The following is a 26,253-nucleotide window of genomic DNA, read 5'->3' on the forward strand; positions in this document are numbered from 1 at the left end:
ATAAAAAAAATTTTAAACTTTAAAAATTAAAAAAAAAAACACACAATGAAGTGAAGAAAAAGACAGAGGCAGGAAAGGACTGAGCTCTGTGCTGCATGTGGGACGCACGGTCCCCCGTGGCACTGGGGCCAGACCACCTCGGGTCCACGAGCAATAAAAGGCAGATGATCTACACGTACTTCAGAGATTTGGCCAACAAGGTGGTGGGGTGGGGACCCTGTAGGAGCTGCTGACAAACATCCTGTCCACTGACCCAGGGGCATGCAGACGAGTCATCAGTACGTTCTGCTTGATTGTAAATAACCATATTAATTCTTTTTTCAGGTGTCTCCAACTCTATAAACCATCTCTTGGTCTCACTCTAGGTTCTTGGCTCAGGTAACCCACTCCAGCAGACACCAGACTTGGCCCCTTCCTTAGAGGTCTTCCCTGAACCTCTGCACCAAAGAGGGCTCCCACTTCACTCTCTTAGAGCTGTGCTCTGTGCTACCCTTGTAAACTGAGCCATAATTCCCTTTCCTTCACAGCAAAATTCCCATCAAAAATCACTAACACTTGCAGCCCCCACATCCTCACCCATTCGCCTTTCCCCCCACTCCAATGGGGCCTCTGCTCCCACCATACAACTGAAACCACCCACCAGGGTTACTAAGAGCTTCCAGGTGCCCTAATCAACGGTGACATCATCCTCATTTCACTTGACTTCTCAGTAACCTCTGATTATATACCCCCTGTTGTAGGAAGATTAGTGACCGCCCAAAGAAATCCTAATCCCTAACACCTAGAAATATGTTGTGTTACATGGCAAAGTTGCAGTCAGAATTAAGAATTAAGGTTGCTAATCAGCTGAGCTTAACATTGGGAGATTCTCCTGAATTATCCAATGGAACCAATGTAATCATAAGAGTCCCTAAAACTGGAAGCGGACACAAGAGAGGTCAGAGTCCGAGACAGGGGTGTGGCAATGGAAGCAGGGTCAGAGACACGCTGTGCTGATGGCTCTGAAGACGGAGGAAGGGGCCGGAGCCAAGGAATGTGGGCAGCCTCCAGAAGGTAGCAGAGGCAAGGAAACAGATTCTTCTCTAGCACCTCCAGCACCGAGCACAGTCCTGCTCACACCTTGATTTTAGCCCAGTGAGAGCCGGGTCAGATGTCTGACCTACAGAACTCTATAAGATAATAAATCCGTGCTGTGTTAAGCCGCCAAGTTTGTGGTAATTTGTTACAGCAGCAAAAAGAAAACTGATACACCCTCCTTGAAACACATTCTTCTCTGGGCTTCCACCGCACACTTGTGTGGTTCACCACTCCCCCCTCGCTCGGCTGCCTCCGCCTGCTCCACTCAGGGCTCATCTTGTCCCTTCTCCCAAACATCGTTTGCCCGCAGGGTGACCTCATCTAGTCTAATGGCTCTCCAATTTACATCCCCAGACAGGACCTCTCTCGGACTCCCAGACAGCTGCCTCCTCGATGCTGCCACTTCAGTGTCTACCAGACACGGCAAAATCAATACACCCCAAAGAACACTCTTGATCCGCCCCCACCCTCCCTTCCCTCAGTCTTCCGGGTCTCCGTTATGAGCACCAGCACCAAGGTTGTGCCTGAGGCCACAAACTAGGAATAGTTCTTGACTTCTCCTTTCTCCTATCTCCTACGTCCAATCCCACGAGCCCTAACACCTCCACCTCCACTTTTTAGCCTCACTCTTACCACGATCGCCTGTTACTGTAACAGTCTCCTCATTGGTCTCTCTGCTTCCCCTGTTGGCCACAGAGAGGCCAGAAAAAGACTTTGAAAATAAAAAATCCATATAATATGTCACTCACTTCCTGAGAGCTTATCCTCCAATGACTGTTACTCTTAAAATAAAATTCCCAATCTTTATATCTACCAGACACTTGGAGAGCTAGTCCCTACCTACCTGGCCCAGCCAGAATGTCTTTTTTATTGTTCCTCAAACCAAATGCATTCCTGCCTCAGGGCCTTCGCACTTGGCTCTTATCTCTTGCCTAAAATGTTCCTCCCCTAAATCCTCAAGCAGCTAGACCTCTTTCATCATTCAGATCTCAGCTCAAAAGTCACTTCCTAAGAAAGTCAAACCACCCAACCAAAGGACTCACACCTCAGTATCCTGATCTATCTTCTTAGCACTCTCTGAAATTCTTGTCTCCTTGTTTACTTAGGTATTGTCTTTCCTTCTAAACTATAAATTCCATGAGAACAGGAACTTATCTGTCTGGTATCCTCAACCCGTGCCTAGACATATTAGGCCCTCAAAAAAATTGCTAGGCATAACTGATAGCATGAAACACAACGGAATACTAATATGCAGGCAATAAACATGATGCTATGGATCACTGTCAAAAAAGCCCTAAGACAGGGGCACCTGGGTGGCTCAGTTGGTTGAGCATCTGCCTTCGGCTCGGGTCATGATCCCAGGGTCCTGGGATCGAGCCCCGCATCGGGCTCCCGGCTCGGCGGGGAGCCTGCTTCTCCCTCTCCTACTCCCCCTGCTTGTGTTCCCTCTCTCGCTGTGTCTCTCTGTCAAATAAATAAAATCTTTTAAAAAAAAAAGCCCTAAGACATATACAACCTATTAAAAAACCAGATTACAAAACTACATGCACAGTAAACCTATCCTGAGTTAATAAATAAAATGTACAGCCACATCAGCACAGAAAAATATCTGAAAAGACTTCTATCAAAAAGTCAACTATTTCTTTCTGATGGTAGACTTTGGGGTGATTTGGCCCACCTTTCTACCTGTGTCGTACTATGTGAATTAGCGGCAGGAGGGTTGCGGTGGGAGGGGTCTCCCTCCCCCTCCCCCCCCCCCATTTCCCACATGGCCAAGAGCTCCTCCACAAAGGATAGTCTTGGCTTCCTGCCTCACCCTCCCTCCCGCCCTGGACAGGAACAACTTAGCCGCCTGCTAAGTTTGAGATAAGGACTGAGTGTGCTTGCTTGCCTCAACCCTTCCTTCCCTGGATTTGGGAACCCAAGTGCACGCGGGGAGCACACATTCTGCTCGTCTCCACATCACAGCTTTTTTCAGGGGTAGCTCCGTGGACCGGCTTGTCACTCCTAGTGACTACTACTAGCCCAGGCTGTAGAATTCAGAGACAAAGTACTAGCAGCACACCTGACTAGCAACCCTAAACTGTGTCTGTTGGTCACGAAACAGCCACTATGTGCCAGGCACTGTTTTAAACTCTTCAGATCCATCCGTAAACAGAGCAGATGAAGATTCCTGTCCACCTAGACCTCACAGTCCAGCAGGAGCACCCAGGCAACACACAATAAAAAGCAAATTATACAGTACATTAGATGATGTTACATTAGATTATGTTACATGCTAATTCTAAAACACTCACGTCTCGCCATCCTCATTTATGAAATAAAAAATACATAATCACCCTACAGCAGGCTCTCTGAGTTGCTAGAGGAATGGACTGTTAAAAATTACTGGAAAATGCATAAATAAAAAATTTTGATTAATAATGATTAAAGCACCTAACAAAACTGATTCTTAAATAAAACAATTAGAATTAGGAAGTTGAAATGTTGTTCAACAGTACAAAAATGAAATAAAATCCTAGCATGAACATTAACAACTGTCTTCTGATGCCAGGAAAGGGGTGTCTGTCACTACATGGTTTAAAGACAGGAAAAATGAGAAATGACTCTACTCGGACCTCAATTTTATAGATCCTGCTTAATTTCAAGCTATTTTAATGTATCCTTTCTCAGAAATGGGAAGCAAATGGCATTGTCCCTTTCTCTCGAATCTTTCTTAACTTTTAAAAAGATAAATATATTTAAGTGTTTTCTCCCCTTCTCTTCCTGAGAAAGTGGCTTTTGCAGCCCTTTCTAAGTAAGATCCCAGCTTCCCACAGGATAGCCTTCTTCTTGGCCAGCTTCTCTGAATAGGCCCTGTCCCCCACCCAGAACATGAAGAAGGTGTGGCCTTTCCCACCTTGTCTTTGACCTTCTGTGTTGGGACTTTCACCCTTCCCTAAAGTGCTACCCACCCTTTAAAATGGAACTATTTCAGGTATGAGTTAACACACAGAATGATGGTCCCAAAGGGAAATTTTCAAAAAGGCTTTTGGTCACTGAAGACCCACTACGTGCCAGGCACTGTTTTAAGCTCTTCAGATCCATCAGTAAACAGAGCAGATGTTTGCTCTGCGGATGTTAGGCCTTTTAAAAAAATCACAGAATAAGCAATTATAGAAAAGTCTATCGCCTTCCTATATACCAGTAATGAACAAGTGGAATTTGAATTTTAAAACACAATATTAGCACCCCCAAAAATGAAATAACTAGGCATAAATCTCACAAAATAAGTACACAATCTACACGAGAAAAACTATGAAACTCTGATGAATGATATCAAAGAACTATGCAAATTAATGGAGAGATAGTCCATGTTCAGAGATAGGGAGACTTAATATCGTCAAGATGTCAGTTCTTCTCACCTTGATCTATAGATCCAATGTAATCCTAACCTAAATCCCAGCAAGTTATTTTGTGGATAGCAACAAAATGATTCTAAAGTTTACAGAGAGACAAAAGACCCAGAATAGCTGAGAGGAGAACAGAGTCAGAGGAAGGACACTACCCAACTTCAAGACTTACTATAAAGCTATAGTAATCAAGACAATACGGTATTGTTGAAACAGACAAATAAATCAATGGAAAAGAATAGAAAGCCCAGAAATAGACCCACATAAATACAGTCAACTCATCTCTGACAATGGAGCAAAGATAGTCTTTTCAACAAATGGTGCTGGAACACCTGGACATCCATGGGCACCAAAAAAAAAAAAAAAAAAAGGAATCTAGATCTACATGCTTCACAAAAATCAAGTAAAAATGGATCGAGACCTAAATGTAAAATGCAAAACTATAAAACCCCTGGAAGATAACACAGGAGAAAACCTAGCGGGCCTTGGGCGTAGCGTTACTACACCAAAGGCAGGATCCATGAAAGAAATAACTGATAAGCTGGACTTAATAAAAATTAAAAATCTCTGCCCTGTGAAAGACAAAGTCAAGAGAATGGGAGAAAATACTTGCAAAAGCACATCTCAAAGGATTGTTATCCAAAGTATACAGAAAACTCTTCACATTCAACAATAAGAAAGCAAACAACCTGATTAAATGGGCCAAAGACTTTAACAGACCAAAGAGATACAGATGGCAAATGAGCATGTGAAAAGAGTCTCCTTGTATCTGTCTTCAGGGAAATTAAAACAAGAATGAGATAACCACTACACACCTATTAGAACGGCCAACATCCAGAACACCAACACCACCAAATGCTGGGAGGATGTGGAGCCATAGGAACTCTCCCTGTTGCTGGCGGGAATACCAATAGTACAGACACTTTGGAAGACAGTTGGAAAGTTTCTTATAAAACTAATCATACTCATACCACATGATCCAGTAATCACACTCCTGGCTATTTAAAGGAGATGAAAACCTATGTCCACACAAAATCCTGCACACAGATGTTTAAACCAGCTTTATTCATAATTGCCAAAACTTGAAAGCAACCAAAATGTCCTTCAGGAGATGAAGAGATAAACCATGGTCCATCCAGACAATGGAGTATTAGTCATCACCACAAAGAAATGAGCTACCAAGCCATGAAAAGACATCTTAACACCAAGAATAAACCATAATGTAAACTAGGGACTCTGGGTGACGATGATGTGTCAACATAGGTTCATCAACTGTAACAAAGGTACCAGTCTGGTGGGGGGCGTTGGTAGTCGGGAGGCTGCGTGTTTGGGGGCAAAGGTTGTACAGGAACTCTCTGTACCTTCCTCTCCATTTGCTATGAACCTGAAACTGCTCTAAAAAAAATTAAACCTTAATTTAAAAAAAAAAGTAAACAGAAGAAGTAGAATGGGTGGCCTGGATTCAAATGCTCCTGCTGCAGCCATCTCTGGAGACCAACCCCCTCTGACACACGCTCCCTCTGACTTTAGACACAAGGGGCTCTACTTTCTAGCCCAGGTCAAGCTACTTTTCAGCTTCCTGTTCTCTTGGACATGGAACCTTCTCTTTTTACCATAAACACTTTGGAATCATAAAAAAATGAACTCAAGGCAAATAAGCCTGCCTCAGAATTCCACCCTGGTTCTACCACAGCTGCCCCACACAGGTGCGTGCACTCATGTACGCACACTCACGCGTGCGCGCGCACACACACGCACCCCTGCTCAGTCCAGTCCAATTCCCCAGAGCCCCAGCTCCTCCTCCTTTCCTCCTTTCTCCCCAAACGTAAACAACAGGTTCTTTAAGTTTTACATTTATTTCAACTCTACACCCTTCACCAGACCAGAGAACACACAAGCACAGAAGCATACTAGAAAGCCTCATGAAATCCACACATCCTGCCCATAATATTCTCCCTTACAGAGAAAACACTCTCCCAAACACAAATTTATCTTCATCACATCCACCCCAGCCCATCTGTGGTTTCTCAGCCATCTAGAAAGGACTCCTTTGTATGTTTTTTCTTTTTCATTTTTTTCCAGCCTTCTAAAAGCATTAAAATTGGAAAACTTAGGTTATATTTTAGGAACTTCTCTTAAAATCTTCAACAGAACTTCATAATTACCAAGATAACATAATTTATCATTAGAAACATTTGGAAGGTAGTATTAAAAAGACCAGAAGGTGGGCAGACAGGTAGGTAGGTAAGTAGGCAGGCTATGATGTTCAGCTTTAGGGTTCTGCTGTTTTCAGCTATTTGGGCCAAATGGAGATGGAAACGAAAGGGGGAGCAGAGATGATTCTTCATGCTACCTTTTCAAAACAAGGTCACAAAAATTAGAATATGCCTCCACATACCCCTACCGCCACCCATACTTTAAAAGGGCTTCCTATATAACAAGACATTAACCAATACTTTAGATAAATACCAAAACTAACTGCATTCTCTTACTTCTAGGTGTATGAGAAGAAGACTCTAGAAAGCTCAACTGTACTGCACGTAGCCAAAGTACACCAAAATATACCTGAATGGTATAAGGATAGCAGAGCTGAGATTAAAGTCAAGTGAAGTTAGAATACACTTCTAGGGGCCTGAGAGTCTTCATCTAGGTTAAGTTTCAACAGGAACTTGTTAAAAATACACATTCTTAGGCCCCACCCCGGACCTACTGAAGCAGAAACTCTGGGGGTGGAGCCCAGAAATCTGTGTTTTAACATGCCCTCCAGGTGATTCTGATGCCAGCTAAGCATGAAAACCAGTAAGCTAAAAAGAATGCCCACTTTTCCACGTATCCTTCCCTTTTCCAATCTCAGCTGACTTTCCAGCAGGGCTCAGCTTCTCTTTATGAAAGTCATGGCCACAGAGTCTCCCACCATTACTAGAAAGGGCGGGGCAGTTTATCCCCATGTAACCCAGTTCGCAGGGCATATTGTTTCAGTTTTCAACTGAAAACTCTCCTCAAGCCCTCTTCTTCCCTCAGAAAAACAAGGCCCCAACTGGATCCTCACTTGCACTTGAACATTTTGAAAACAATCTCAGGACAAAGTGCTCTGTGTTAAGACCTGGACAAAAAGACAATCTATTCTAATTTCAGCTCCAGCGCCACACAGGTATAGAAACTTGGAGGAGATACCAAAGAAGAACCTTGAGCCCCCTAAAAAGAGGCTGGCCACCCCTTGAGAGTGCTGACTCCACCAAGTCCAGAGAGAAGGAAAACCCGAGCTGTTGGGGTGATGAAAATGTTCAGAATTACATGGTGGTGATGGCTGCACAACTGTACGTAGACTATACTAAAAACCACTGAAGCATAGACTTGAAAAATAAAAATAAAGGATGATTAACAGCAAAAAATAAACAAACACACACCCCAGCTGGACCCAAGCCTGCCCTGAATGTCCTACACTCCCAAACAACTCTGAGAGCAACAGTGATTTAGCCTCCAAAACTGGAGAACAGGACTTATGACATATCTCTAAAGGTCACTCAGCACAATCACAGCAGATGCAGACGAGGCCAGGCAGGTGGCTTACCTCGCACTCAGCTGACTGGTGGCAGAGCCAAGACTAGACAGAACCAGTTCCTGATTGCCAGCTGTGTATCCCTTCCAAGAGATCAGTGGTCCTTGAGTTCACTAGGAAAGTTTTCACTTCACATCTTAATTTATAACCTGAAAAAATAAAACCTATAACCAATTTTTCTAACACACAGATCCACTGTTCAAGTCTGTGGTCTGTGATTACAATCACCTGGGGACCCGTTTAAGTTGTTCTCGGACTAATGAGAAAATCCAGAAGTGAACTTCAGACTAAATGATGTATTTGTACCAAGGCCTAACAACAGACTTCTAGAAATGCCTGCTGAGCCAAAATCAGTTTCTAAATAGTTCAATGGGGAGGGGGTGGGATCACTGCAGGGCACATGATAGTGTGTCATGGGCCAAATTCAAAACACCCTGCCTGAGAACAGTCACTATTACATTCGTGTTGCAAGAGCAATTTGGTTTTGGCAAAACTTCATCCATCTCATTTAACTAATGTTGTTAATATAAATCTTATTAGTTTTCTGATCTTTTTTATGTAATATATTTACATTTGAGTTTTATATCTGCATAAGAACTCCAAGAGCTCAGACATTCATACTGAGTTTTTGTATTTTTACACATTTCATTCATTCAACAAATATTTATGGAACACTGACTATGGGCCAAGTATTCTTCTAAGTGATACATTCTGAAGTAATATATAATAAAAACCACTGGGGTCAAAACTGAGGCAGAACCACAAGAATTTTCTTTCTTCAAAAAAATTTTTCTTTAAGATCTTACTCAAATGTTATGACCATTACTCTACTCTCTGCAGGTTAAGATCTGCTTCTCCTCCCGTTCCTCAGAGCTAAACCCACTTGTCTCGACCTCTCCTCACCTGCCTTCCCCCAGAGATGTAGAAGGACATCTGCCCCCAGCATTTCAACACATCCAATCTCCCTCTACTACCACCAATGCTAAACTGATACAGGTTGTCTGATAAACAGGTGCATGCTCATTTGGATGTCGGTGTCCATTTACCTGACCTCATACTACTAAGTGAAACAGGAATTATAGTTAGCCCAATTGCTACAAAATTACCACATTTAATTTGAAATTTGGTACAATATATTGTATTTAAAAATCAAATGGCATCCCTCTTAAAACTTGGCTCTCTGTGGTGCTGTTCATATCTGTACTTTCCTATTTGCAATTGAACCAGGAGAGCCCTGCCTGGACTCTGAGAATAACTTGGGACCACTCAAACCGTTAACAACTGCCAAAAGCTACACAAAACAAAGACCAACCTCAGGGTTAACTAACGTTCTGAGTCATCAAGGCCAAATACCTCACTCACCTTCATAACGCTAATACTTTTCAGTTTAGCTTGCATGGTGGAAGTCTGAAGAGTGCTATATGATCCCCCCAAAATGTGGGTCTGTCTTTCAAAAAGATAACATATAAATACACTAGAAAAACCAATCATTGAAAAATTACAGCCCTTAAAACTATGACTCTATAAGGTATTCCAAGAGAAAAATTAAAAACACAAAAAACACTCAAGAATATATGGCTACACAAAAAAAAAATGACTAAAGAAATTTGAAAAGGTGGCTTCTTATTAAAACAACTGAAATGAAACATAATTTAATAAATCTCATAGTCTTAAAGTTCATTTGTCCATTTTTCTTACTTGAATATAAAAAATTGAAGGAAAAAAAAGTATTCGGGCTTTAAAAAAGCAATTCTTTCCCTATAAAAAGCATTACACTTAGGGGTTTTTTTCTTCAGGTTCTTCGGCATGACTTAAGACTATACCAGTGGAGAGTTATATCCTCTCTACACAGACATGTTTACCATTAAAAAGGAGGCATTTAATACGAAAATCTCTGAAGCTATCACCAACTGAAAACCTTTGATGCAACTTTCTTTAAGATCAGTACAAACTAGAATTCCATTTTGTTTACTTCCTCTAGAGAAACTTTGTATTAGAGGAAAAACAAAAAAAAAAGAGCATTAATAGTTCAAAAACAGTAGCACACAAAAGTGATTTGAACATTTAAGCAGAACATTTTCATTAAAAAGGTCTGTTGGTGTGCATTAGCTCGGCTTTGGAAGAATGCCATCTGAAATCCAGATCCAGCGACTGGGGGAATGCAGTAGTCGTAGTTTAAGTCAAACAGCTAATTAATGACTAAACAAAAGAATTTCAGTCTGGACAACATACATGGAGCACTAATATGTGTAATTATAAATAGTCATTTGTGCAATCAGAAAGTTGCATTAGCATAATGATCTCTGGCTCTGGGCCTTAAAAATATTAACTTAAAATGCAGAAACCTTATAACAGTTCACCTAATGAAGACGTGAATGCCAAACTGATTATGGAATAAGAGCTGGTTCTTCAACAATTTTGCTCTGTTTAATACATTCTTTCTCTCCTGCCCTGGATATAAAAGATCAAGCCTAACCCTCAAGTTACACACAGCTTCAAAATGTCTACTTTTAATATTTTTTCATTATCCAGAGCCTACATATTAACATTCATTAAGAATCAAAACTATTTCCCTAAGAAATGAGTGCTACTTTTTTTTTGTAAGTAGGCTCCACACCCAGCATGGGGCCCAACGCAGGGGCTTGACATCAAGACTTGAGCTGAGATCAAGACCTGAGCTGAGATCAAGAGTCAGACGCTTGACATCAAGACCTGAGCTGAGATCAAGAGTCAGATGCTTAACCAACTGAGCCACCCCAGTGCCCCGAAATGAGTGCTACTTTTAAAAAAAACTTCATGCAAAAATATGTTTAATACTTGAAGATGTAAATAAATAAAGAAGCCAAACAATTCTATAAAACAAAAGGGTTAGAAATCACTAAACAGCTGCGAGATCTTGAGAAAGTCTGTTTGAAATTATTCTTTGGGACAGAACTGGAGAGAGGATGGGCTCTGAAATCAGGCTGCAAGGTTAGACTCTCAAGTCCACCACTCTGGGGCACATTATTTAACATCTTTATGGCTCAGATTTCCTCATCGATACAAGGTAATCACATAATCTGCCTCATAGGATGAATTCCAGGAAAAAATGTGATTATTCGCATCAAGGACCCACCAGTGCCACACACACAGTAATGTTCAGTCAATGCTGGCAGCCATAATTAGTGCCCCATCATCACCGTCACCCCTCCTTTACTGCCTGTAAGAACATGGGCAAAGGCTGTGTGTGGCTGAGAAAGCATAATCCACACTGATCGGTTTCTAGACACAACATTTATTTTGCAACTGCAAATAACATTCAGGAAGGGCAGGAGATTTTACCTATTCCAATGTGTTAAGAAAGGTTCCAGGAGCTTAGCTGGGCCCTAAGACCTCCTTATCTTCTGGTAGTCTTCCTTTTTGGTGACTTTCAGCTTCACCAAATGTTTGCATATGAACCCACAACACTAATCCTGTGTTAACCCTTTTTAATCCAAAATTAAATGACAGAATGGATTTGCCAAGTACACTAATGTGGTTAAGAGTTATGGGGTCTTTGATTAAAAGCCAAGACAACATTACAACAGAATGAATGTTCCTAAGAATTAGTAAGCAACGTACAAGAAATTAAGCTCAGAGAGAGACAGGCCCTAACAAGTATGCTATCTTGACCAAATGAGTTAACCACTTTTTACCACTATACCCTCATCAGTAAAAGGAAATATGGCATATCTTGTGACATTATTATAAGGCTCAGAAATAATTATACACAGTGCCCAGCCACCAGCAAAAACAGGGACTCGATAAATGGCAACATGTGAATGGGCACAATCTCACTCTCTCTCAACAAAGACACAGTACAAAAGCTAGGTTTTCTCAAATCATCACAAATATTACAACACAGGTCTCAACAAAGGAATTTCTCAAAAGCATGGAGGAGTCACATTATACTCAGGAGATGAACTGTACACACCCAGCAGAGAGCGAGCATAGAAGACAGAGACACCTCAGACAGGCAACTCCAGCCACCAGGCTGCTCCGCGAACATATGCTGCACAGAGTGACACGGAAAACAGCAATCAGGTGTGCTGTCCACCGCCCTCCCTCACTCACGCCTCTCCCAGTGACAGCACCTTGTCCCAGGAAAGGGGGATCTAAACCAGTTTTGGTACAACACTGCTTCCAAATACAAGCCGACTACTTCATGTGGTCCTCCACCAAAACACAGCAATCTATTCCAACCCCAGCAGGATACGGGCCCTCCCTAATGGCAGTATGACTAAACTTAACTCCATGAGCAATTCAAGAGACTTCATGGGCAACTCTGACTAAGCATGACTCTGCTGTAAATAGGACCAAAAGCCCCAGAGAGAGACAAGTCCACGGAAGGACGCTTCCTTCAGGTTTAGCAGGATGGCAGGCTGAAGAATGTGGGAAAATGCCAATACCCAGCTAGATCAAAGAAGGAAGTGCTTTAATAGAAGTACAGATTGTTTTATTCCTGTTATCCAAGCCAGTTCAAAAAAAAAAAGACAGGTTACCATCACCACGTAACACTCTGCAGAATTAAGGACTCCTAAGTCTTCAGCTGTCACTCCCAGAGTCCCCTATTTTTCCTAAAGCCAAAAATAAACAAGAAAGAAAGCCAATGTCCTCTACATTGAAATGAAATATGGGCCAACCTTTAAATTCAGTTCTCTCATAAGAGTTTTTGTCAGCGTTGAGCTGACAAATTACTGAGAGAACAACGGGTCATGAGGGAAAAGGGTATGAGCCTTGGCCCCTGCCGGCTGAGCCACCCATCCTGCCTCCAGCCACCCTTGGGAACACACGTTGTTCACTGGCGTTTTCAGCAGCAGTGGTAGCTTGCACAAAACAATCCACATGTCTCAGAGCCCCCAGTTTTATGTTTCGCCAGTCAGAGATTGGACCGAAGTCTCCTCTCTGGACAGGGACTTTTGCAACACTGTGACCTAAATCAGCAGTCTCCAAGGAGCTCTTTGGGCCAGGGTCCTAGAAGAAAGTACAGAACAGCTCCGTATTTCCTTTTAATCTCATCCTCTACAAAAATTCTTTATTAGGTGTTTTATAATGTATCTGAACTATGCGTAAAGGGGAACCTGTCAATAACCAGAGATAAATACATGAAAGGTGAAGTCCTGTGCAAGGATCTGAACAGTCTACCAACTGAGCTTCCAATACTGTGACTCCAGCTTCAGAAGACCCTAAAGACCACAGATTTTAATTAAGCGCTTGCTGGTTTCAAATACAATTTCAAGTCGTAATTAAAAATAAATTGCCAATTTCACATAAAACATAATATTGAAAAAATATATACCAATTATGTGTTTTGTTTCATTTATAAATAAACTAGAGCTAACATATAATAGTAAGGTAGCAGATCCATGTTTCAGGGAATACTAAGAAACATACTGAGTTTTTAAATAATTCATGACCTAGTTATGACCTACTGAATGGCTCCCAAATCATACTATTTTGCTGACAGAGTAATGATCTATGATTAAAACTAATCTTCAGCATATTTACTTTGTTTTCATGTTTAAAATCGTTAATCGATGACTGATTAAAACAAGAGGCCTCTAAACTAGCTAATGTTTGTCAAGGTAAAAGTATTTTGTCTAAGGGGGAAATATAATTTATGCAAATAATCAAAATATACATACCTTAAAAGAAATTAAAATCAGTTGAGACAAAGTATCAAAGCTATGAGGGTCTACTGAGTATTTAAATCTGTCAACTAGGATTAAGTAGACAGACTTTCACCCATATAACCTCTTAAAACTCAAAACAAAAGCACTCCATGTCAAGAAGTTAGAATAAAATAATCTCAAAAAGATAAGGTAAGTAGGCAGCACTACTGTCTTCTTGTGTCTTTTAACGAAACTGAGGGCCCAATACACAGCAGGGGGTTGTATTTAATTGAACTTGGAAGTGCATGTTGAACCAGCAACACAAACTGACTCAGACCAACTTTGGAAAACCAGTAATCACAGCCATCTGAACTAAAGGAATATAATTCCCAGATCACTGGACACATACCCAGTTCTCATCACCAACTAAATGCGTATTACCCTACATGGAAATACTCAGATTTCAAAATTAAAAAGATGACAAAGCAATCCACCCTTAATATTAAGACTCCCAGACTAAGACTTACCAAAAACAAGAAACATCATCCAAGAAGATACTTTCATTCATTCTACTTTACCAATCTTCTAATTGGATGCCAAATACACAATCTACCATACAGCCTCCATTCCTAATAAAAAAACTCCTATCATTAAGGTAAACCCATCAATTCTCCATGCAAACTCTTTTCATCACAAAGGACTGTTGTGAGAGCTGTTTTGCTAATAAGAAGCCTGCCCTTCCCAATCCTACAGAAACTTCACACTGTCAAGAAACTGCATGTTTTGTGGAACACTGGGGCTGTCTATTAACTCATAACAACATAAGAACTAGTGTTTAGCTGAGATGCAGGCAAGTTAACCACCAAATGTAAGACGCCAAAATGCAAGAGAACACAAGTATGGTAACTCATGCTACCTTAGTAAGTCAGCGTGCACATTTTATATTTTTCAACGCCAGCCAAGCAGATTAGAGATAGTTCAAGAAACATGTTGGTGTCTGTTAAACCCAGATTAAATATTCTCATTTACAATCCCCTAGTCCAGTATTTTGATTTTAAAAACTAATAAAAAGTAGTACACTATGCCAAATGACCTAACAACTTTGCCCTTAAAATAACTGTACCCCTAAAAATAGAAATTTATCTACCTCATTAGTGTTCCAACGGTGCCTCTCTTTGGGTAAACTTGAACATTTCGGCAGACATTCAAGCAGCTTTTTCGGTAAAAAGATTTTTACATGACTACTATTGCTGTTCCCATGATCATCTATAAAGAAGAAAACAATAGATTCAGAGAAAATAATAGAGGAAAATCTCCTTTTAAGTATACTGGCAAGGTCAGAAACGGCAGCTTAGTTTGGTCACCGGTGAGACCAAGAGCACCATTCCTCTTGGTTAACAATGCTCATTTACACACTGATCAGATAGGTGGCAGCAGGAATCTGGTCAAGAGGCTCTAAAATAAGATCCGAGCTTTTGCTCCATGACAAGCGAGTGAACAGGGAATATCCTAGCAGCTGCCCATAACCAGAACATTACTTCTAAAGGTTCTCCCACCAGGTTTCCATGAAGTACGTCCAAATTGCAAAAGGATTTAACCTCACAAAACCCAGAAATCTTCTATTAACCAGGTGAAAAAAAGTTTTTTTAGGGAAGAGGAATAATAAAATATGACTATTTTATTCATAAACTAATACTACTTCATCCCCAAGAATACAAAGGAGACTTATCCTTTCAAAAGCAAATTACAAATCTTAGAAATACAAGGAATTTAAACCTGCAGTTAGCTATCTAGGTAAATACAGAGGCTGGTCCTTCTAGCCTAAATCTAAAAACATACCATTTTAATTAACTTGATTTACATACACATATCTATTTAATTAATGTCTTTCATCAAAATGTAACTCTTCTAAATTAGTGAGAGAAAAGTTCATTACTTTCAGACAAGATGGTATGTCTGACTACCTGATAATCAGTCTCCTGGATACTTTCTAGAAGAGATCATTTCCTTTATGTATTATTTCATTCATTCATTCATTTACAGATCATTTCTTGTTTCATTCCCATAACAAAGTCCCTCTGCCTGGCTCAAAATTTCTTGCCAGTTTTGGCACATTTAGGTCAAAGTTTAGAATTACCCAGTCCAATTTTTTTTTTAATGCTAAATGGAAGCCCCAATATCCAAAGTGCAATACATAACCAGGTACTAGGAGCAACACATTGAAATACTAAAGACTGAATCTGCTCCAGAAAATCATAGTTAAAGTAACTTATTCTGATATTAAAAGTTGTAATAAAAACACTGACCTCCAAATCAAGAATCCAAGATTCTGACCCAGTTCTGCTACTTTCTAATTGTGTGACCTTGGGTAAGTTACTTAATATTCTCAGTTTTCCAAATCAAGGAGAATTAAGTCATCTCCAATTCTCCTCCAGGCATAAATCCCTATGAAATTTACTGCCATTCAATAAATTTAAATGCCTTACAATTAAAGAACCTTACATAGACATACAGGAATTAGTTAATAATATTAAAAGTGAAATACAACAATATATCTTTCCATTTACTGTAATTTTGTTTAGCATAGCCTATTTTTTGAACATGTGAAAAACATAGAAGAATAAAAAATTTTCTACAATCACAACAAAATCTTCTCCAAACATTTTTCATCTGATTAACACATTTCTTCTCATGGAAAAGACCTTAACAGAAAAATATTGGGCACAGAAATAAAGTCTGAAAAAATTTACTACATAATATGGAAATATTTTAAAGGGAGGAACTTAAGAGAATTGTAGCATACTAAATCTTTTTTGGTCCATGAACTACACAACCAACTGAATTATAATGCCCAATCCTCTATTTCTGTAAGCAGTATAAAAACTTGAAAAACTTAAAAACTGACTGCTTTTAAGAATCCAAAATTTTCATAGCAAAATAAAACTTTTTAAAAATCTTGCTATGAAACCAGAAAACAGTGTTCAACTAAGAGAATGTTCATAGAAAGTTCTGTATTAATTACCCTCTATAAAACCAGTGTAGTATTATGTGCTTATGCATGCTCCCTGCACTTCATCCTCCCAAGGAAGGCACCATGGGCCATAAAACTTTAAAGCACAGAATACCAAATCACATGAGCCAATACCTCCCTTCTCTCTTCCCCTAAAGAGGTTTTATTCTTTTTTTTTCTAATCTCCCATGATGTGTACAATTCTGAAAGTAGAGGTAAAATTCTAAAATCTATACTCAATTCAAAGAGTCACCATTTACAGGATGCCTTTTATCAAAAACAGTATTACACTAGGTGCTCAATCAATAGCCTTACTCTGAACTGTATATGACTAGTCATACCTCCGAGAAAACTATTATTTAAAGTGTAATTTTGAACAATAATGAACAGAAAATTAAACCTCAGCTTCTATTTTTATGTTGGTGATTACAACCCGATGTTAATTATCTGTTCTTTTAAGCCTCCTTGAGGGGCCCAGCTGTCCTGTGGCTATAACACACAGGCGTGTGTGCGTACCCCTACATATGTGTACACACATGTACATACACCCAGACATGTGTGCTCTGTGTATACATATGTGTACAGACACACGTGTATGTACATGTGCGCATGTGTGCACGCACGTGGAGCAAGAGATACTCTTCTCAACGGCACAACTAACTGCCACAGAAGAGGCTTCTGTCTTCCACTCTGATACCAAATCAGGCAGCGGTGAATCGGCCCAGAAGCTTTTCAAGAGGAAAAGGAGAATGGCTGTGTGAGCACTGTCCCAATCACAGTTCCAAATATAGCACTTTATGGGAATGGGCAGCCATGGGTCAAAAGGAAGAGGAGTACGACAGGCCAATGGGTTCCCCTTAATCGGTTTTTAAACTGTGCTACTTCCAGAATTTTAGGTTCATGCTGAATATAAATTCATGTTTTTTAGAAACATAACAATGGGTGTATTTTCCCACTGTGTTTTATGAAGATGGCAATTTTAATACTGGGGCAAGAATATTAGGAACTCAAACAGGCAGAATCTTAAAACTCGTATTTTCAAATTTCAGTTTTTCCAGTTACAGTGTGATGGGAGAGCAACTCTGCTTTTCACACCAGAAAAGAACTGCTCACATGGCCATACTGTGCAAAACTGTGTTTTTTAATTAAAGGCTGCTTTTTAATGATTTTGGAATAACTATAAATGATACAACAATTAGATAAATTCATGTGCCAGTTTTTAAATGTTTGTCTCAGTACTAAGACTATTAACAGTATCTTGAGTTAACAATGAAAATAAGGTATATACCGGTTTCAACTGCATCTCAGCATTTAATCCAAATACTTAAACTCTGACACTGCAACATGGAAGGGTCAACCAAAGACAGTAAAATATTTCACTATCATTATCTGGGAAATATGTGTGTATGATATATGACTTCACAAAATAGTTTTCTAACCAACTTCACAATAAAAATAACTAGTGAAGCTCTTGAAATTGACAGATGATGTGCTTGGCTGACAGCTGTAATTCTAGAGACTGAACCATCCTTTCCAGACAACCTTCAAATATTTTCCGAACAATAATTTTAGAGGCATCGTACAATTTAACTAAAACATGCAAAAATGCTCATTCACTTAAGTAGGCAAAAGGTAGAATTCTTATTTTCATGTTTTATTTCAAAAAACCAAAACTCACATTACCACACCCTTCATTTAAATCAGAAAAGATAATATTCAAACTCTCTCTTTGGAACACACTCCTGTAAGGGAAATTATAACTATATTAACTTTAACCTGGAAACGATAACATCCATTTTATTTTGACTGATAATTAATAAAAATTAAAGAATTTTGGTTCCGTGAATCATCATGAACACTGTTACTCAATCAAGTCAATTATGATTAATCGCTCAACCTCTAAGACCAAACTGTTCAAAATAAGTTGGTATAACAGTGTATCCAATTGCTAAATCTTATTGGGAATACATTTGATCAACAACTTGGAATGGCAAAATTAAAAGGAAGCGCTACGATTTTTCTGTTCAGCTCTAATTATTATGTGCTTAGATTTAATTAGTAGGCTAGGAGCTGATTCAGGAAAACACAAGCACATATTGTTGTATTCAAGTCAGCACAGCGCTCACAGCAGCAAATACCGCCGTCACTAACCTAAGACCTTCAAACCACTATGCATCCAAAATAAATATTAATTAAGCAACAATGTGCTCAATTATGTGCCAAGCATCGGTATGGTATCTCTCTAAAAGAAATTCTCCAAAATGAATTACTTAATTGTAATTATCCAAAAGACTTTTGAAGTTGAAAAAAACAAAAAATAGTTTTTGTGGGTTTTTCCATAGAAAACATAACTGGTTTTGCTATTTAACAACCCCTTTCCTCTCCTTAGAGTGTGTGATCGTCAAATCTCACCCTGTCTTTTTTTAGGTGGCCCAAGTTTACCCTCTCCCTGTCAATCATACCACCAAATCTCTGGTCCGGGTTTAGGTCAACTCCTAACTCAGGTTCAATAAGCTTCTCACTATTTGTCTGCATTTACATTTTCAATTAAAAAATATGCAAGCGGAGGCAGATAAAGTGGGAGCACAGAAGTTGTGCAATCGATTGCTTCAATTTGGGTTCTGGGGCATCCTCTCCTGCTTCATTCTATTCAATTTCAATTTGAGCTGCATGTGATCAAGTAAACTTATTTTCTACTCTTTATTAGGAAGTAAACATTTGTGGGACTCTACATCAAGCATCCAGAAAGGATTTTACATTGCGTTCTCTCATTTAATTTTCACAATTACCCATCAGGGCATAATTACCCCCATTTTACAGATGAAGAACCTAAGGTTCAGATTAACTTGCCCAGGAGCCACAGCTAGTGACTCAAATGGGATTCAAACATGACCTGTGGCTTCTCCCACAATACCACACGGCTCCTACTCGAAGTCATAGGAATTGGATACTAGAATTACAGAACTGTTGTATTAGTATCTAACATTTGCAGAGTGCTTTGAATTTCCCATGTGATTATACCCTTAGCCTTTTTGAACCCTCACAGAAACTTGACAAAGGGAGTATTATTTTGCTACGCCCAGAAGGATTAAGTAACTCATCTAAGATCACACAGCAAGTTAAGGCAGAACCCAGTCCCCTAAGGCCTGGTCACAGGCTATTTCTACTGTACTACCATGATGGAATTACTCTTACTGCCAAGCCCACCCCTTCCTGTAAGTCAAAAGCTTTTCGAATCCTACCTTCTAGAGGTGGCACGGTGTTGAGAACACAGTAGGTGCTAGTTCCGCAGAATACACTTTGGGAAACGCTCTAAGGAAACAGAAAATAAAATGTAAAACTAATCTTTGAAAAAGATATATACTGGCTCTTCTGTGATACTCCTGCCAAAGATGCAAAACCTGAATCTAATCATAAGGAAACATCAGACAAATCCAAATTGAGGAACATTCCACAAAATGACTGGCCTGTAATCTTCAAGAGTGTCAAGGTCATGAGAGTCAAAAAGGACTGAGAACTGTTCTGTATTAAAGGAGTCTGAAGAGACAACAGAGTGTGACCCAGGCTCCTGACTGGACCTTTCACTACAAAGGCCACGGCGGGGTCACCTGGCACAGCAGGAGCATCTGCGGATCAGAGGGTAGAAATGTCTCCGTGTTAGTTTCCTGATTTTGATCACTATATAGTGGTTACAGAGGAGAATGCTCTCATCTCTGGTTGGCAGGAAATACATAAGCAAGTATGTAAGGATGATGAAACATACCAGCAACTTATTCTCACATGGTTCAGGGGGAAAGAGCTCTTCACACTATACCTGCAATTTTCCTGAAGGCTTAAGAGTGTTTCAAAATGTATGTGTGTAAAAAAAGATACATGCTGGTGAACACATATTATGTGCATAATTTTTTAAATAGGGACCATATGTGCTTGTACATACAGGAAATGTTTGCTAAGAAGAACCAATGCTCTATTCGTTCTGTAGTTTAGTCAGGATTCAACAACATTGCTAACCATTTCCCAATAGTGCGCCCACCCCCCAACTCATTCCAAAGGATTTAATGAGTGCCAACGAACAGTACAGCAGGTGCAGTAAGTCAGGAGGAAGTTGGATGACCAGGTCTCTGCTCTCAGGCTGCTTCATGTAAATAAAATTAAACTTTTCATGTAAAAAAACTATACAACAGTAACTTTAAAAAAAAGGAAAACAATTTCTGGGAGTCTTGACAGTCAGGTCCTAAAAATATCCTTCTTCAGTTGCAGTATTAAAAATTTTTTTAGATTATTCATCCTGTATTATAAACCAGATACGTATATACTTAGGAAACCAAGGACAGTTTATAAACTCAACTGCCACCCTCAACATTTTATATTTAAAATATGAAAAGCTCAGTTCTCTCACTTACTAGCTATCCTTGGAAAAGTAAACTAACCTCTCTATATGACCTCATCAAAAAGGGTAGTGACGGTGCTCTCCTATCTCACCATTTTTGGGAGAATTACATGGGATGATGTGTACAAAGTGCTTTAAATTCAAAACTACAAAACAAATATGAAGTGCTATTGTTTCTGTGCTTAGTAAGAATAATCCTTAACAATGTTAACATTTTCTAAGAACTGAGGATTGCCTGAATTTTTTGTGCCAAAGAGAGTATTGAAATCTGACTAAATTGACCTCTATGAATTTTTAATTTCCCTCTCCTTATATCCATGATCAAGTGCTTCATTCACCACAGAGCAGGTCTTTCTCCACAATGTGACTGCTAGCTATCAGGATAACCATCAGCTCCCTAATTATTTACTGTTTCTGGAAAATTCTTGTTCAAGGGCTTTTAATGTCTCTTCCTCTGTTTGATTTAATCAACAGTGATGCCTACTAATTAGCAACCTGTGGTAACATCTGAGGCTAAGAATTCTCCCTATAAACTATGGACTAAGCTCAGAATTCATGTATCCTTTGGAAAATCAACATTCATCTCTTCCCATGACTGTGAGTGTGGAATTACAGGACATTATAAAGAATGGCTGATGTAAAGCCAACAGCAGTCTGACTTCAAGTAACATCTGCAAGAGCTGCCAGCAACAGCCTTCTAACCACAGAATGCAACATCTCATCTTAATGTCCTTTCGGAATTGAAACTTGAAATTTTATGATGTTAAAAAGAATGTGCTACACTCAAGGCTTAACATTTTCTGGCTTCCTATTACCCAAAAAAAGATAGTATAAGTTTACCACTTAACAAGACATCTTAACAACGGTCTTAACATCAAAAGATTTAAAAATGACTAACGTACACTGGGACACACTAATGAATGGCTTCATAAAAAAGGACTTTTACACCTAACTTCAAAGTTTGACAATAGGTAAATGAGCAGTAAAACATACCAAATAACAAATCAGAAGAATTAAACGCTAAAAAAAGAAAAGTAACAGAAATATCACAATCAACCATGACTTCTCTTCAACACTGGCATAATAAAGTCTTAATAGTTAACCAGAAAAGGAAGTCACTCACATAAACTGAATGAAATCAAGTCATTCTATCCTCAAAAACACCAGGTTCTCAGGGGAAAAAAACTAAAACAGAAGAAAACTTCCATGAGAAATGGCTACCTTATATTGAAGACCCACAGGCCAGACTCTGGGATAGGCCTTTCATTCTGAGGACCCTCAGATCGATTTGTAAAACCTGTTCACAACACCAAGCCAGAGGTGGCTCTGGGAGGGAGGAGCACCATTCTGAGGGTCTGCAGAGTGGAGCCTCTATCCCAGTACCACTAACTGCTGAGGTCTGAAGCAAACAGCTGGCCTCTCTGTCCCCAGGACAACATTCTAAGTGCAAGTTCAAGGGCAGACAGATCTGGGTCCAAGTCCACCTTCAGCTGCACATCTCCATGCTGCCCTCCCTGGCTGACTCTCCAGCTCAACCATCCTTCAGGAGCCTTCCAGTGACAGGCACCCTGCTGGTGCTATCTGAGCAGCCCACATTTCCCTCTGTATCACAATTCCTTCTATTTGTCCTACAAATATTAAAGGAGTACCTAATGTGTGCCAGACACTGTCCTAGGAGCTGGGACCTAGCAGTGAACAAGACAAAGGTCCTACCCTCATGGGGTCCCTGCCAGTGGGAGAAGCGGGTGGTAAGTGGGGTAAATGCTATGGATATAAAATGCGTGACACATGATGGTGAGAAATCAGATAGGGAAAACACCATTTCTGAACATATATCCATGCATGGAGTAAAAGGCCTCCTTGACTGAACCATCAAGAAAGCTGGCTTCTGGGGTGCCTGGGTAGCTCAGTCCATTAAGCAGCTGCCTTCGGCTCACGTCATGATCCTGGGGTCTTGGGATCGAGCCCCACATCCAGCTCCCTGCTCAGCGGAGAGCCTGTTTCTCCCTCTCCATCTGCCTGCCACTCTGCCTACTTGTGCGCGCGCGCTCTCTCTCTCTGTCAAATAAATAAATAAAATCTTTAAAAAAAAAAAAAAAAGAAAAGAAAAGAAAAGAAAGCTGGCTTCTCTCATCAACCAGATGAGCGGCTCTCAGCTTGGCTGCATGTCAGTCGTCCAGGGAGATTTTCTGAATGCTGGTGCCCAGGCTGCAATCCTGACCAGGTAAGTCAGAATGTGTGAGGCTGGAACCCAGGCATCAGTATTTGTGACAGGTTCCCAAGTGATCCCAAGATGTATCCAAAGATGGGAACCACTAAAATAAACAGCTATGTGACTCTGGGCAACTCCCTACTTTAACTAGTTTCTTCAAGAGTAAAATGGGGGGTTGACCTTCAATAGAGCATCTCTAACTTTAATGAGCATGTGGGTCACCTGAGGGCCTTGTTAAAATGCAGGTTCTGATTCACAGGTCTGAGTGTGGCCCTGCCCTGTGCCTCTGAGAGGCCCCCCGGTGATGCCCATGCCATGATTCAGGGCCATACCCTGAGTATCAGGAACTAGACCGTTTTCTAAAAGATCAGGAATTCACTTAAAAAGATCCTTCCAGTCATAACATTCCTCCATAATTTTATGAATTCCTAACAGACTAAAAAAACACATTTGCCTGTTAACACAAACTATAATACAAAACTATACCAGAAAATCCAAGCAAGATAATCAAAAGAAACTACAGGGATGGTTACTCAATTAATATAGTGTCCAGCGTCTCTAGAAGTGCCCAAGAGGGGAGAAACAGAAGCTCTATAAAATATATTCCCTGCCTTCAAAAAATACTCTACCTAAAGTTGCAGACATACTAAAAAAATGTAATGAAAAAACAATACATGGTTTATTAAAGGCTAAAAGGAGCCGATGGTCGGATGGTTGCAGTATAGAAACTCAGTAACTGTGTACACCAAGCACAAATTCTTTGGAGGAATGGACTCTCTTCAGAGAACCTAGGTCAGGGTGTGACACATAGTTTTGGGATGATGGAATAAATGAAACAAAATGCTACATAATAAGAAATGATTACGGGCTTTTGAACACAGAGGGTGCATGATGAAAACTGTATTTCCAGTTCTTTGAAATAAGGACTCTGAATGTTTTAAGTCTCCATAGAGTCCCTTTAAAGCCAACAGAGGCCCCACACAGCTCATTAAATCAAAGAGAGAGGCCACACTGATACTCAATAAACCACTTGTATCAATTAGAAATGATACATTAAAAAACTTTTGCCACATATTTTATCATGACTTAAACTGTTTCTTGAAATTCACTGGTCATTTCATATAACATGACATATAAGTAATCAAAATTAAAGCGGAGTCCGAAATTCTTAGCACCCTGACTGAACTCACCAGTGTTGCCGAGCATTCTACCCATTATGCCTAGATCAGTTAGGGAGGCTACTCGGAGCAAACTGTACCATGGCTCAAATACTATAAATATTTACTTCTTGCTGGTGTAAAGTCCGAAACAGGTGTCGGTGATCAGTAGAGGGCTCCCCTCCAAGCAGCGGCTCTGGCACCCAGCACCCTCCTAGGTCACTAGGCTCTCCTGCCTCTGCTGGCCCAGGTGAACCATGCCTGGAGGGTTTTCCGGGCCAGGCCTGGAAGTGGCACGCTTCCCTGCTCTCACTCCATTGGCTAACATTTGGCCACAAAGCCACGCCTAACTGCAAGAGAGGCTGGGAAATGTGGTCTGGCTACATGCCCAGGAAGAGGAGATGGATTTCTTGATCAGCTAGCAGTCTCTTGCACAATGCCATTTGTGTGCTTTTTTTTTAATTACAGAAGAATCACTCCTTTCAGAAATGTCTTCTGTTAACCTACAACTCCACCTTTAATCCCTAAGGCTATTCAGCAGCTAAAACCAATCTACTAGTTTTTCTTCTCTGATAAATGTTTTTCTAACATACTCAAAATAAGACTTATCTCAAGGGCATCCTTAAAGGGATGTCTGGCTTTTGGTCCCAGTATCTCCAGTACTTAATACTTAACGTCTGGCACACAACGGAAGCTCAAATGATGGTTGAATTCCCAGATGAATGACATTCCCAGAAGCTCATGGAAAGGAAAAAGAGTGGCCCCATGTCTTATCATGGTGATGGTGGGATTTACTGCAGCCACCAGCCTTTCTAAGACCCTCTCTCCCTCCCCTAATGCTGCCCTGAATTGCCACCCATCCTCTAGTCCCCTAACAATCAAGCAGTAAGACAAAAGCTACTTTAGACCCACCAAGAAGAACTAAGGAGTAAAAATACTCTTAACAGTGTTCACAGACACCAAGAGAGCCAATATTAAAACATTTCTGGTGAAAGCACAGGCCTGCCAAACAAAAAGGAACACGAGGTCTGGCAAAGGCCCTGCTCTGGAGACACTCCATAAAATCGGGCTAAAGATCTCTGAGACTGTACCCCTAAACACAAGTAACTTTATCCTTTTTCTGAACCACAAAAGGTTAGTGGGGAAAAAAATTAGATGGTACAGTACAAAAATACTTTGTGCTCACATATTACCTCTTCTCAAGAAGTTTAAAATAGACCATAGGTGCCACTATAAGAACCCTGACAACATTCCTGTGGGACAGAGACAAAGTTAAAGTACGTACTCAAGTTAAAGGGAAACCGTCTGACAGGTGGCTGACTCCCTACTACCAGGGCTGGCCCAATAAAAAAGTGAAGGAGTAACCTCTAAGGTAATTGGGGCACAAACCATTTTAGGCTCTCAAATTGAGTTCAACATCTAGAATTGAGTTCAAAAGCAAACAACTAGCTACAACAGACCACAGAACAGCTGAAGTTCTAAGAAGCTTACACAGGAACTAATACTACAATATATCAAGCCTGATTTATGACCTGAGAAATCACATTAATTGATTCACTATTACCAGAGATTCATGTAAAGCGTATTTAAAGTGATTTCAGAATGAAAAAAAAAAAATTATTCTTTCTAGATATGAATCACAGTATCAGAATTTTCATAAATTTAATTTGGCTAGGAAGCCACTATACTCAGTATTCTGAAAATAATCAAAGAGCGCTTATTAAATGTCCACATTTGTACAGATTCTAGTAGAACATACTCAGAAAAAACTACATAAAATTTAAAATTACACTATTTTAGCAGCACTTATCATTACTAGCACTAAT

The 26,253-nt window shown here is 40.1% G+C and overlaps 1 protein-coding gene across 8 annotated transcripts in view; it reads right to left on the reverse strand.

Annotated features, from left to right (window-relative positions):
* Positions 1-26,253, reverse strand: part of LOC123860119 (calmodulin-binding transcription activator 1-like) — a 745,788-nt gene that overhangs the window by 697,356 nt on the left and 22,179 nt on the right. For 5 of the 8 annotated variants that reach the window (XR_010411131.1, XM_064590030.1, XM_064590029.1 and 2 more), the window contains exons 2-3: positions 19,911-19,980; positions 14,806-14,924 (exon numbers count right to left, since the gene is read on the reverse strand). Coding sequence is in view for 4 of the 8 variants with exons in the window: in XM_064590030.1 (XP_064446100.1) it covers positions 14,806-14,924; positions 19,911-19,980 (189 nt within the window). In the remaining 4 variants the exon portion in view is untranslated. The other 3 variants (XM_064590028.1, XM_064590027.1, XR_010411130.1) reach the window with 2 other exon arrangements.

The sequence above is a fragment of the Mirounga angustirostris genome, unplaced genomic scaffold (genome assembly GCF_029215605.1).
Source record: "Mirounga angustirostris isolate CCGP_5_RB_7025 unplaced genomic scaffold, mMirAng1.0.hap1 SCAF_4, whole genome shotgun sequence".
NCBI classification, from domain to species: domain Eukaryota; kingdom Metazoa; phylum Chordata; class Mammalia; order Carnivora; family Phocidae; genus Mirounga; species Mirounga angustirostris.